The following is a 14,220-nucleotide window of genomic DNA, read 5'->3' as shown; positions in this document are numbered from 1 at the left end:
ATAAAATACAAATATATTGACTTATTATTATTTACTATCTGGGATTAATGTGTCAAACTATCAAACTATAAAATATATTATTCCTTAATTAGAGCGCAGTCATTGATATATTTCTAAAATCGTAGGTATACTATCTAAGCCTTTTATCGTACAGCCATATAGGCAGCCGTGATCTACACAATTGTGTGTGACTTTTTCTATTTTTTAAATAATAATATGGTTTATTATGATTTTACTAAGCACATAATATTATATAATGTCTAGTCGATGTTTAAGCGTTTAAAGGCTTTAATGTGGTCATATACCCATCGCATTACGCGTTGCCGTTCGTTTTATTTTTATTCTGATATCTGATTGAGTTTTTAAAATAATTGGCTGTAGCAATAAACAGCGCAGAAATTATTTACCGATGTTGTCTGTGTCGAGATTAAGAAATAGATCGCTATTGTTATTTTTCGACTAAATCACAAATTCAGTGTTGTCAGTTGCCACTTGCCGCAGTCTGCAAATCACGTCGCATGTATTAAGTGTCCGTTGTACGCCTATGAAACACACACACATCGTAAGTATTTTATAGCAGATAACGACGAAAATAATAACGTACAAAGCGTTGTGTGTTTTACCATCCTGCCATCCTGGTGTGTCAGTGTACACCGACGACGAGTGATGACCAGACGATAAAAAAAATATTTTTAAAGTATACCACCAGACCTAACCAGACGTCCATTATCCGGCCAGCAATCTACTTTTCTGCGTGTATGTATTATGTGACTAGAGAAGCACTCAGGTCATCTCTCTGTAAAATCTCATATCTGGTGAGCAAACAATTATAAATAATTTAGGCACGATAGGTTTAACAATCCAAGCGATTGTTATGACAAACATATTTAATATTTATAAATATAATAGAGTTGTAGAGTTATTGTCGAATCTTCCAAATGCATAGGTACTCTTAATATTGGCTGACATAGCGACGGTGCCTATCATTAGTTTGTGGTTTTTTTTTTTTAGTAATTTCACGGCTAGAACCGCTTACATTTCAATATTATCTGTTCATCCACGCACGAGTGACGACTATGAACTCGGGAAAGAAGAAAACCATCAGAAAGAAAGTCTCCGCGTCGAATGAGTTTACAAGACACGCTGTAGCTCAATTGAAACATGACTACCCTAACTCACGGCTCAGAAAGTATGACGTCAATGACGGTCCACGTCTTGTCGAAGTGAGCAACACAAGCTATGAACGACTTTCGAAAAGTATCCATAAGACGTTTGAAAATGTGAGTAATGAATCGATTGACCATAATGCAGTAGTTTAAAATTATACTTGACGAGGTACCTATTACAAAAAAAATATATATTATTTCATTTTATAGGAAAATTAATTTGATATTTAAGAATAATTCACCATGAATTGTAACTACATTATTTTTACTTAAAATTATTCCTAGTCATTACAGGTATTACTAAAAATATTTACTCTAAAATAATTGCTGCGTATTGTTGTGGTTTTAAAAATGTTTTATGAAATTATCAACCCATTTAAAAGTCGGTACTCATAACATACCTACCATGGTTATATAACCTGTGATCAATTCCCGATAACTTAGATACTGGTCGGGGCAGAACATCGATAAAAGAAGTATAAACTAGGTACTGCAAGGTTCTATACGAATAGCAAAGGCGTGGCTTGCATATGGCCAGTGTAGGGCATTGTTTACACTTTTAATTGCATAACTTAATGTGTAGATTTTCAAATGACCAAATTAAAATTCAGTTTTGATCGAATATATTATATTAATATTTTATTATTTATTACATTTTTTTGATGATATTCATTTTTATATTTTACTGCTGTTAGTTGGTAGTTTAAAAATAACATCGTTGATTCGGGCGTTTCGGTCAACAGAATACTGATCCTCGGTAAAATAATGTCACCCGGACCTCCATACACGCTCGTTCAGAACAACAATGAATTATCCACAAGTATGAAAATAATAACGTATAATAACGTGTGCTGTTCCAATTATCTTTATTTTTTTTTTTTTTATAAACACGCCTCAACTACCGGGGTTATTGGCGTTTCAAAATACAAAATTATCTTTCCTATTTTGTATATTATGTGACTATAATTAGTATAATTACTGTTCAATAGTTTATGGTATAAAAATAATCACTATTTAGAATAATATGAAAATTATGGCTGACGGGGGTACATACTGATACTGACAATAAGCGATTTTCAATTTTGTATTTTTGTTACACGAATATGGACATCGCACAACAGATGTATAAAATCTGGGTACACACTATACACGTCCAATCATCATCATTTTAATCAACATCATTGTTCGTTGGAATATAATTATTATAGTATAATGTATTAATATGCCATTGTCTATTTTATACTTCATTTATTTACTCATTCCATTGGTACGACACTAGGACTGTAATTGGCCACCGCCTTCCATGTTCGAACATATTATTATTAATCGATAGCTGCGATTATCTCTATTTAGTTATTACTAATTACAATAAATTATTTAAATATTTTTTAAATAATTGGATATACTATTAATTTAATAAATATTATTGTTAATATTTATAATATAATCAACAATTGTTGAGACACATTTTTAGGGGTGCTAATGTAAAATCCCGAAGTATGCAGTTATTTAATTTTTGTTAGGTAAATTAAGTGAGAGCTGTTTATTCGAGAGATAGAATACAATTAAGGTACAAGTAGCGGTAGATAAAATACAGTAATTTTTTACCATTGCTTACACTGCAACTGACGACTCCACTTCAATGCATACGGTATAATAAGGCATTGTAAAAAAAATATGTAATATAATATTTTAACATCTCTAAGCATAGTCATACGCATGGGCAAGGCCGTAGCCAGGGGTGGTCAGGGTTGAACCCTTCCCCAGAAAATTTCTGGCTAAGGCCTTGATTTTCATATTTTATTATATAGTATAACATATTTATACACAAAACCCGCCCTAAATATTTTTCTAACTACGGTCTTGCGCATGGCAGGATCTAGAGAACTGATTATAGTTGTATAATTTACTAAACATCGTATTGTGGCCTAGTGTGGCGCGATTTTTGGTCGCGTCACTAATGTATTCTGAGATGAAACATCAGCCGGTTTCACTAGTACCCGGATAGGTGACCACCAGAGTTTTTAATGACAAATCATCAACACATATATACGCGTTCTAACCAACAGGATCCTCCCTCACAGTAATAAACCTACTAATATAACTTGGGCTAATAAGTAATAACCTCAGATTTTGAAGCTTTAACTCAATACCTACAAAAAATAATAGAAAATATTAAGACAACGTCTACTCACTTCGAACACTGACCAATAATTTAGTTTTCTTATAAACAATTATTTTAGAAAATATTTGAATGTAAATAAGATTATATCATTATATTATTCAATATTTCAATATTTATCAACATCTTGTTTTTTTTTTTTTTTGTTATCGTATTCGTAAAGAAGGCAACTGAAATAGAATAGACAAGTTGCTAGCCGCGCACATGAGATGGTGATGTGCGGAGTAGAGGGCCAATCCAGTAAACATGCTGTCGTATTCGCCGATAAATACGGTATAAAAATAAAAATGAGATGATATCTCATTCTGCCTGGCGTAGTGTGCAGGGGGAATGGAAAAATAGACGTTCATAATATTTTTGTTTTGTTTTATTTTTAAGCAATGTTTGTTATTTGTCATTAAATCGGTTATCGATGTCGCATCGCGTCGTCGACTACCTAAAACTTGTTAGGCGCGTTTCCCTCACCGGTTGTGCGTATGAACTATGATTAAGTATCAATGTAAACTAATCCTAATTACATGACGTTATTGTAATGAATGTGTTATATTTTGATTCATCCATCATTGCGTACGAAAAACGATTCTGAGCGGAGAAGTTTTGTTATCCTAGTATAGACATGTACTTGTATAAATAATCAAATTTAATAATTAAAAGTAAAATAATAAAAATCCACACACGTGTTCTATAACCCTACAGTCCCAAAACCCTACAGTGCCACAACTAATACAGCTAATGGCCTCAGTTGCTGAAGCTTAAAAATTTAAAAAAATAAGAATCGAAAATATCTCATGGCTTAACTTTTCGATGAATTTCTTTTTGTTGTTAAAAGCAGAAAAACTTGTTAGAAATATTCTAGTAAAAATTTTTATGTTAGCTATGAAAAAAAAACTATTATACATCATTAAAATAATTTACAAAATTAGAAAAATTTCTCCAGGCGATAAAAGCTTAAAATGAGCCAACATATTTCGAAAATCTTAATATAATATAATTGAAAATTTGATCTACCATTATTAGTTTTTGAGTTACACCACAAAAAAAATCGATTTTTTCAAAAAAAAAAAACTATCCACTTTTCTAGTATACCAAATATGTTGTTGATAAAAAAAAAACACACATTGTAAATACAAAGCATTCATTCGCTACGCTTGGAGTCTAAATATTAATTTGATTGATTAATATTAATATTAATATTAACTAAATGTCCACTCGACCACGTGGAATATGTGCAGTTGTGCATTATCGTTAAATTATTGTGTTGTATAATATTTCAGTGCAATATCAGTGAGATACTCCAAGTCTGTGCCCCCCAGATGTATGGAATGTTTAAGCTGCGCTATGAGGAAATGAAATTGGTCGCGGGCAAAAATGTCAAGAAGAGACTTTTGTACCATGTGACCACCGAGTCCAGAGCCCTGGAGTCACTCGAGACAGGACTCGACTGGAGGCGCACTGTGCGTGCTAAGTACGGGTATGGAGTTTCATTCAGCGACGACGCCGACTACGCCAACTTTTACGCCGACAAATTCACTGATGAAGGTAGAATAATATTGTTCATGATTAATGCTTATTCGTTACTTTGTTTATTTGTTACTTTGTTAATGTTAATAAATGCCGATAATTCTCCTAGTGAAGGTGTGATAATAATGTTTATTTATTATTAATGTTCGGTCGGTCAACTTATACTTTTATATTTCTTATTTTTTTTAAATTGTATACACAATATATGTTATAGGCGTACCTAAAACTACATTATTTTTTTTTAATGCTGGTTTGTTAATTGTTAGTCGTCCCAGTGGACAGTAGTATTTCTTCGAGAGGGGGATATAAGACTAACAATTTTTTTTTTTAATGCATAGGTAGTATTACTTTCAATTTATAATGGGAGTGCATTGTTTCCGTCGAAATAAAAAAAGTTTGGTTTTTATTTTCGATAGATCAGCTTTCCTTCAAAACTATCGTTTGAGATTTGAAAACCAACTGTTATATTTCTGGTTTTATAATTATTCGGATATTGTTTTATATTATTTTGAAAATATATCATATTTCCAAAATAGTAAGTTTTTACCCACAGCGCAGTAGTCCAAAATTTGAGTGATGGTTAATTTAGTTTATTATAAAGAATAACAAATAATTGTGAATCATTCCATGCACATTTCAACCAACAGTTCTACAAATCGCATCCTAATATTAATGTATTAAAAAAAATTATAAGTTCAAGTGTTCAAACTAATGTGTTTGTACAAATGAACAGTTCTAAATTAAATATTATCCAAAACCAAAATTAGAAAAAAAAATTAAAAACAGATTTTTATTAACACGTCAACTTCAATAATAAAGTATAAAACTAAAACTATTGCCCGTATGTTACCCAACCTAACCTATAGAAAATTGCGTAATTCTAAATGGTTCTCTAAGTAATTATTAGAAAGAACTAGATTTGACTGAAACGAAAATCAAACCTTTTTTAATTTTGGCAGAAGTAAAATTCTTTTGTTTTTCCGAAACTGAGTAACTACTTTTTTTTAAAAATAATTTTTATCGTATTATATTATAATTAATAACACAACAACCTGCCATCTCTGGTACGTTTATAGGAACCAGTAATTACGTTACGCCATTATAAAAGTTAATAATGTTTTCGTTTATTTTCTTTTTCGGTTCTCTTGATCGACTACAGATGAACGAGTGATTATGATATGCTCCGTACTGGTGAAAAAAATTTACGTAATCCCCGCAGAGGACGACGGGAACAACTTGATCGTACCACCAGGCCGTGCAGACACAACGGTTAGCCACAACAACCGAGTGTTAGTGAAGTACAACGATTATGAATTTTATCCAAAGTACTTTGTGTACTACAAGAGAAGACCCGAACACATGACAAATAGCAAATATTTCCGTAGAAACAGCCATCGGACGAGGTCGTTAGTAGGAGGGATGAAAGCTATGAATCTTCATTGATTTTGAACGATTCTTAAACGTTTTCTACTACTGTTTTTATTTTTAAGCAAACATAGTTATTTTTATTTTACATAATATTATTATCTAATATTCATATTATATACATTGATCTGCTAAGGCCGTGGCGTACAGTTTACGTTTTATTTTCTCTGTTCTGTATTCATTCATAATTTATCATAATACATTTTAACTACACGCATTCATGCGAGAACGATTTATATCAATAACTTACGGAATAGTAAGTATTACAGTTGTGATTGGTAATTTTATTTTAATTTGATTGTACACAATTTTTATTATATATACAAGTGCAAAAAGTAACCTTTTATTTCTATGTAATTATATATTTATTTGTGAATAAATGATCAAGAAAATTTAAATTTTTTGTTCGGTATTGAATTTTATAATTGTTAAAATGATAAAATATATTTAGATAAAATATTGGCTGAATGAAAATTTAATAATTTAATAATCATATTTAAAGCAGTCATGAAAAAATTCAGTTACCTGCTTAAAGCATCTTATGCGCCAAGTTGTACTGTTGTTAGTCCTAGAAAAACAATATTTTATAACTAGAGTCGAATCATCATAATATTGGTTAGTAGATTAATTTAAGATTTAATATTATAAAGAATTCTTTTTCTTTTTTTTTCAATTTTCCAGGACTAATTCAATAGCTATAGACATTTTAAACAGAATCTTAAATCATATTTTGCTTTTAAATGTTAACAGTATTATTATTATTTAAATTTGAATAATTTTTCTATATTATTTAAGTTTATAAATTATAAATATAAATATAAAACTTTTTTTTACTTTGAATTACTCAAATTTTGACTTTTGACTTCACCAAAATACCAAGTAGATCTTATTCATTATTGGAAACCACCCTTACAGTTGAAAGTCCATTACATTTTTGCTACTAGAAAATGTGTCTCCATTGCAAACATAAAAAATACACATTATTGTAAAATCAATAGGTATAATATTCATCTCTCAGGATCTAAAAATTAATTATCAATTGGCTTATAATTATGTTTCAATTATTTTTTTGGTAGTTGAAATGATGTTTACATTATTACACTACAAAAATTAGTAGTTAAACGTAAAAAAAAAATAATATTGAATTTGTCACTTTTTACTCACTATATTATTATTTATTATAGTACTATTATAACTTGTACCCTAGCACATAAATCAAATAATGTATAATACTATAAATGTTTATTTTTGTTAAACAATAATAATATTTTAAGGTTTATATGACAAAATGAACAATAACACATTTTGTACCGATGTACTCTTTCAATAAATCAAAACAACAGGTATCACACAAACTTGTAAGATGGGGAATAGTATAGAAGTACAATCTAAGCAATAGATTCCACCAACTATTGCCAATCGTAGTAGGTACCTACATCTGCTTGAGTTTATATTAGGTACTAAAACAAATAACAGTATACGCATTACACATTACACATACATTTTATTATTTCGCATGCCTACAAAATATAATAAAGTATAAAGTAAATAATTCGAGTCAGATTCAATAGCTCCGTACACATGAAGACATCCTTTAGATCCGTCAAAGCACAAGAAGGTTCGCTTCAAGAATACGTAAAAGTAAAACATTATATTAGAATATCAATCAATTGCAAATGGCTTACCTTGAGTTTATAGAACAATAAATTAGGTTTTCTGCTTATATTAAAAATACTTATTAAAAATTAACATTAAGAATATGCTTAAGGGATGACTTTGATTGGATTTCGGTTGTAGCCAGTAGCCCAGTAGTGGTCAATTATTATTAATACAAACATATACCAGCTTTATGAAAGTCATACAGCTAAGGGTTTGATTTCTGCAAAACTGATACTACACAAACATCGTAAATATTTTAATAATTATTATAGGTATACCTGGTAAGTGTCTGTCGGTTATCAGCGTTGACAGTGAGCACTAATGACGACGTAAACGATATTATACCGTAGTAAATAACAATAAATGTATCATTTCATGGGCAATGAAAACACGTATTATAATCCACAGTATCAATCTTTGATAATATATCCACTATATAAAGCTAACACTCTCGACTACTTACTCGTATTCTACGAGTACCGCCGTCGACTGTATTGCGCGTGACATATTTTGTCGGAAACACTCAATCGGGTTGAGGTAAGCTAACGATTATAATATAAATATATTAATAGATACGAAGTGTTCGATACGAAAACTATGACGCAGGTACGTATCTACATGCAATTTCAGTGTGAAATATTGTCAAGCCCTTTCAGACACAACAAAAAACGTAATTGGGTGATACGCCTAAACAGTAAACACATTTGCATTTGCGTAAATAATTTCCGTGTTTTATTTTTAGTAAGAAACAGCTGCAGACGTTTCTATATATTATTATTCTGTTCATCCGCTGCTATTTTACACAAGAACGATGCACTCTAATAACGGCAGTAGAACTAACACGTCGAAGTTTACCGAGCACGCTGCGAGCCATATTTTGAAGCGTGCCTCGCCGTTTGTGCTTGACCACATTAATAACTCCGATGGTCCGCTGCTTAACAAAATGAACCGCCATGGCTACTATCATATTGAACGACTCGTAAAAAGTACATTTACCAACGTGAGTACTATTGATCAGTGACCGTAATACCGTATACTATTTTACTTGTAAGAATAGGTAGATAAGTTCGTTAAATTTATAAAAAAAATCATGTGAATGGCATAAAAAATTTGAAAATAAAACTTTAGACTTAAAAACTCTAAAAAACTCCCAAATCCTAAAGTGAAAAAAAATGAAAAATGATTAAATTTAAAATTGTCAAATTGTCAAAAAATGCAAAATAAAACTTTTTATTCTGATTCAAAATTTCTTTAAACAGTCGAAACGTGATGTTATAAAACGTCAACGTTAACAAAGATCAACTAGATTCGGAAAACAATGCAAAGTGCATCGCAATCCCTAGCTGCTTCAATCATCACCTATTTAGTATAATATTATATATTTATATCACAAAATAAATCTTTGTAAAATTAAAAATAAGAATATTTTTTTTAATCATAGTGATTTTTATTACACCGTATTTTAGTGTTATGAACTTTACTCTTATAGATTTATTACATGTAGTGGTGAGGTCAAGTGCAATACTAACAGTGTTAACCAAGTTTTTATTTTTTTATCAAAAAAATTAATGTTTATTTATTGCATAGTGCATACATATTGTGTATGTAAAGTTTCACGTTTCGGGTATCAATGGCTGGATAAGCTAGAAACATATAATTTTATAAACTACATACCCAAAATGATCAAATAAATATCCAGTAAAGTGGTAACATTTAATTAATTAAGAAAAAATGGATTCGCTAATTTAAAATTTGGCACAAAACAATTAATTAAAATTAATGTTGTAAGTTAAAGTTAATTCCTGTTTCGCATAATCTGAATCATGGTAGTATACTAAGGTTTTGAATACCAACATTTTATATGCACAGCGAATTATAATTATCCGTCTTGAACATTATGTCATAAGCATTTATTGCTAACTCTAGAGTGTAGTTATTAAACTTAACAAAATGCGATTGATTTGTAAATAATATCATATTTGAGTAACGCATATGCACTGATATTTCAGTGCAATATCAAAAAGATACGCCAAGTCTACGCCCCGCCGATGTACGGCATGTATTTGCTGCACAAAGAAGAATCGAGAATGCAAGGTGTCCAGGAGAAGTTGCTGTTCCACGTGACCACTGAGTCCAGTGCCATGGAGTCACTGGAGACCGGACTCGACTGGAGGCGCACTCAGCGTGCCAAATTTGGGTGCGGCGTGTCGTTCAGTGACGACGCCGACTACGCTAACTATTATGCAAACAGTTCCCCCTACCAAGGTATGACAACAAATAATAATGTTTGTTATCGTCGATTAAATAATACGCATCGTCGAACGGATCACATCCACTGAAAAATCGTTGTCAAAATATTCGGTTGATTGCTGAATCCACGTCTGATTTATACACATGTTCCATCCAAAATTATTGGATTATTATCCTTTTTTGTTACGGTTCACTATAAGTACTTACCTAAATCACTTTTTTATTCATTTATAGAACATCAGTGCATTATAACCTTTTATTTAAAAGTGAGTTAACGTAATCATGTAAAATATTACAATTTTATAATGACTATGGGCTTTTTTCCAATCAAAAATATAAGCTGTTATTCAAAAAGTAAAACGAAAAAAATAGGTAGGTACCCAGAGAAAATAAATTTTAATTTTTTTGAATGGCTTCTAAAATTGCAGTGAAACAATACAAATGTTCGGTCAATGCTTTAAAAAAAAAAATGATAATTTTGTATTTTTATTTGTCGTTACATTTCAATGAACCCTGTCCTTATTAATTATTATATATTATTATATTACAACAGAACTATTGTCCATGTATGACCTATGACCTATAGTACTTACATGTACAGTTAATTAAACCAGACAACAGTTGTATTTACGGGTTTTGACTGTTTTGAGTCATTTTTTATATAGAGATGAAAATTGTTCAAGTGGTCATTACTGGCTCAAACATTTAGCGATTTCCGTGTAAACATTGTATGTGAAACGGCTTTATACCCACAAAAATATATGTATTTATTGTACCTATAGATTATAGGTACCTATTTATTTTCAAAACATTAAATCATACAATATTTTATAACTATTTTGTTCCTCATTTTTTCATTTTAAATGAGATTACCTATACGTAATTTAGTAAAATCAAAAATTGTTATTTCATCTATTAATTTATGCATACATTGTTACATATATTATTGCACAATATAAGAACATATTATATCATTAAATTTTATATTATCAGTTTTTAATTTAATATTTATACGAGTTTTAGTTTTCTGACACAATATTGTACTTGTTATTTAGGTATCAATTGATGAATACATTTCTAGATGAATACTAAAAAAAATTTGATTTTACTAGATTAGGTATATGTCCTAATATAACTACAAAAAATGTTATTAGTTAATAAACAATAAAGTTCTACAACATTGTGTGGTTAAACGTTTATTGTATTATCGGTACAATAAATATATTTTGCGAGTACAACAGAAAAAAACGATTTCACGCACAATAAGCAGTACCTATAGGCTATAATGTACCTACACCGGGATATACGCACATGAACTTTTTTCATCTCTCTGAAAAATTACACTCAAAAACCCTAAGTTCTAAGCAGGTACATACAACTTATAGTTAGTACATTAGTTATTAATACCTACGTCGTACTTGTTAATAATGTGAGCGTTTATTTTCTCTTTCTGTTCGTGTGACCTATACGGCAGGCATACGTGTGATTATGTTATGCTGCTCACTGGTTGGTGAAACGTACGTGCCGCAGGAGACGTTTGCAAGGTCCTTGATCATTCCACCTGACAGTGCGGACACGACGATGAGCAATGACGGCCGTGTATACGTGAAGTACAACGATTATGAATTTTATCCACTGTTCTTTGTGTACTACAAGCTAAGACGTGAACACCTGATCGGCAGCAAATATTTCAGAAGAAATAACCGCAAGACTCAGATGCAGTTAGATTTTCTCGAAAGAATGACGGCAGTTGAGGATAATGATGGGGAAAATGGCGAATTCCCCCCGGACCCGGATTTCTCCTCGACGGCCCCGACAAATGAGTTTCTGTAACTATAAAGTGTAGAGCATACTGATTATTATTACATAAACAATAATTGTTTTAATTTTTACGTAACTGGACTAAAGTATTGTCATTAATTGTCTGTATAATTATACATGAATCGCTCGGCGTGGCGCGTTGGCTGCTACCAGTCGCGGAATGCGACTGCAGGGAGTAAGTAACGGCCACAGCTACTAGCTCCCGGATGGGTGACCACCCGGGTTCATAGTAGTTAAAAACCTTGTCACACATACGTCATACACGTGTTTGCTACCTACCGTAACAATCGTAAAAACAACCTACCGTCCTTACCCCTACCACAGTTCATAACCCCTACAACAGTTAATGGCCTTAGTCGCCGGGCTTAAGTTCAAAAAAAAATTAAAAATTATACATGGATATTTCATGTAATTCAATATGCATGATCACGTGTTTCTTCTACATCTCAGAGCTGTAGGGTAAAGAAAAGTTCAAAAGTATGTTCATGATACAGTAAAATAATGACAAAAAAGTAACTAAGCTGATAGTGAACAATATTGACGTACCGGACGCTCTCAACGACTGTCTGACAACCGACAGTAATACCATAATATGGATATCATTTGGCTCTGTTTAGACGTTTATCAGTGAATAGGGACCTATAATAGGAACTGTCCAAACGTTCAAAGAAGTATCATGAAATTAAATACATCACGAAAATACCTCTCATTACCCTACTCATTAATTTCGTCCATTTATTCTACCTACTTGCCTACTTAAGGCATTTATGAGCGATACGGTTAATTAATATACTATTAATATTCGTGCATAAAGACAGATCTAATAGACAAGTATACTAGTATATATACATTATACGTTTATACATACTCCAAATACCCAAATCCTAGTGAATCTGCGGTTGATCGTTAGTGATTATTTGTCCCTCAAGTGTACATCACTAACGTCGTCAGCGATGATAATAATAATATAATATTATTAATACGATCATAAATTCACGAAGTTATGGAACAAACACAGCAGCAAACTTGTTAATACAAGGATAATCAAAAGTTTTTTCTATAGCTATTTAAAATAAATTACATTATATACATACACAATACACATATGTGTATGCATATTTAGGAACAATTATTTTTTATAAGCATTTTAAGTTCAAATGTTGATAAAACTACAATTAATTTGTAGTTGAATATTTATAAAATGTTCAATTTGTATAGCCAGTCTTGAACATTTAATACAAGGTACCTCATATATGTAGTTCATACTGTAACCAAAAATTACTGATCATTTTAGGAAAATAGGTGTGTAAATACAATTTTTTTTGTAAAAATGAATTCGACCTATCTTTATTTTAATTAATAAAAGGAATAGGTATTAAAATAAAATAAAATATTCTATGCTGATACACTGTCTTCACTGATTCGTTTTCGTAAAAAATAATGATATAAAGGTATCACTGAATTCAAATTGAACACTATTATTATTTATTACAGTGCCATTTTTTATTTATGTAGGCTTAATTAATCAGTTAAAACGTATATATGAATTTAAGTCCTTCTTTATTAGTTTACTGTACAGTTGAACCTTGATTCAGCTCGTTAGCCTGCCCCCTGCGTACGCCACTGCTTTTAACTATGATTCAATTATTATTTATATGTCGTGATGATAATCACATAATTATGCTACAAAACTTGATACACAGTTAAATATCGATGGCTACGGACGAAAACCTCTTAAGTCATTTTTATCAAATTGTTCAGGAACAGCAAAAAACTGTGACGGGTATTAATATATGACAATTATATATTATTATGACCTCATTTTTACTTTTTACTAATCATCTACGATGTATGTGTAAAATAATACAGCATTTTGATTTTTTTATTTAAAAATTCGACTTACGAGTTTTTGAATTTAAATTAATTTGACTTNAATCAAAGAGCTTTAAATTATGATATACCTTCAATAATAGGGAATTCATCAATATTAAAATTGTCTTCAACCACATTTACATCATCAAATTCTAATTAGGATCATAATTTTACATAATATAAGCATAAACATAATATTATATTAATTTGTTATATAAATCAATGAACCATAAATTATTATATACCTTCAACAGTAGGAAAATCATCAATAATATTTTGATTGTCTTCAACTACATATTTTACAGCCTCAAATTCTAATAAAGA

General features: G+C 30.7%; 2 protein-coding genes across 6 annotated transcripts; both read left to right on the top strand.

Annotated features, from left to right (window-relative positions):
- The first annotated feature begins 288 nt into the window (after positions 1 to 288).
- LOC111041193 lies at positions 289 to 6,628 on the top strand. 2 transcript variants are annotated; one of them, XM_022325405.1, is made up of 4 exons: positions 289 to 815; positions 1,012 to 1,280; positions 4,623 to 4,887; positions 6,029 to 6,628. In XM_022325405.1, exons 2-4 carry the CDS (start codon positions 1,077 to 1,079, stop codon positions 6,310 to 6,312), a joined length of 753 nt encoding a protein of 250 aa, XP_022181097.1. In that variant the 5' UTR covers positions 289 to 815; positions 1,012 to 1,076; the 3' UTR covers positions 6,313 to 6,628. The 2 variants fall into 2 exon arrangements, with proteins under 2 accessions (XP_022181097.1, XP_022181098.1); XM_022325406.1 differs by lacking the exons at positions 289 to 815; positions 1,012 to 1,280 and adding an exon at positions 3,539 to 3,621.
- Positions 6,629 to 8,401: 1,773 nt separating this feature from the next.
- LOC111041191 lies at positions 8,402 to 12,100 on the top strand. Of its 4 annotated transcripts, XM_022325401.1 has the most exons (5): positions 8,402 to 8,490; positions 8,560 to 8,623; positions 8,696 to 8,953; positions 9,963 to 10,218; positions 11,678 to 12,100. In XM_022325401.1, exons 3-5 carry the CDS (start codon positions 8,765 to 8,767, stop codon positions 12,034 to 12,036), a joined length of 804 nt encoding a protein of 267 aa, XP_022181093.1. In that variant the 5' UTR covers positions 8,402 to 8,490; positions 8,560 to 8,623; positions 8,696 to 8,764; the 3' UTR covers positions 12,037 to 12,100. The 4 variants fall into 4 exon arrangements, with proteins under 4 accessions (XP_022181093.1, XP_022181094.1, XP_022181096.1 ...); XM_022325402.1 differs by lacking the exon at positions 8,560 to 8,623 and having other exon boundaries at positions 8,409 to 8,490; XM_022325404.1 differs by lacking the exon at positions 8,560 to 8,623 and having other exon boundaries at positions 8,477 to 8,559.
- The last annotated feature ends 2,120 nt before the right edge of the window (positions 12,101 to 14,220 follow it).

This window comes from Myzus persicae, unplaced genomic scaffold (genome assembly GCF_001856785.1).
Source record: "Myzus persicae strain clone G006 unplaced genomic scaffold, MPER_G0061.0, whole genome shotgun sequence".
Taxonomy (NCBI): domain Eukaryota; kingdom Metazoa; phylum Arthropoda; class Insecta; order Hemiptera; family Aphididae; genus Myzus; species Myzus persicae.
Note: the sequence above shows the minus strand (reverse complement) of the source record. Positions and strands in the feature narration are given on the sequence as shown.

Coding starts and splice junctions, on each gene's coding strand:
- LOC111041191 (XM_022325401.1), top strand. CDS start 8,765: ATGCACTCTAATAACGGCAGTAGAACTAACACGTCGAAGTTTACCGAG. Junction 8,954..9,962: donor TAAAAAGTACATTTACCAAC/GTGAGTACTATT, acceptor CTGATATTTCAG/TGCAATATCAAAAAGATACG. Junction 10,219..11,677: donor AAACAGTTCCCCCTACCAAG/GTATGACAACAA, acceptor CCTATACGGCAG/GCATACGTGTGATTATGTTA.
- LOC111041193 (XM_022325405.1), top strand. CDS start 1,077: ATGAACTCGGGAAAGAAGAAAACCATCAGAAAGAAAGTCTCCGCGTCG. Junction 1,281..4,622: donor TCCATAAGACGTTTGAAAAT/GTGAGTAATGAA, acceptor ATAATATTTCAG/TGCAATATCAGTGAGATACT. Junction 4,888..6,028: donor CGACAAATTCACTGATGAAG/GTAGAATAATAT, acceptor GATCGACTACAG/ATGAACGAGTGATTATGATA.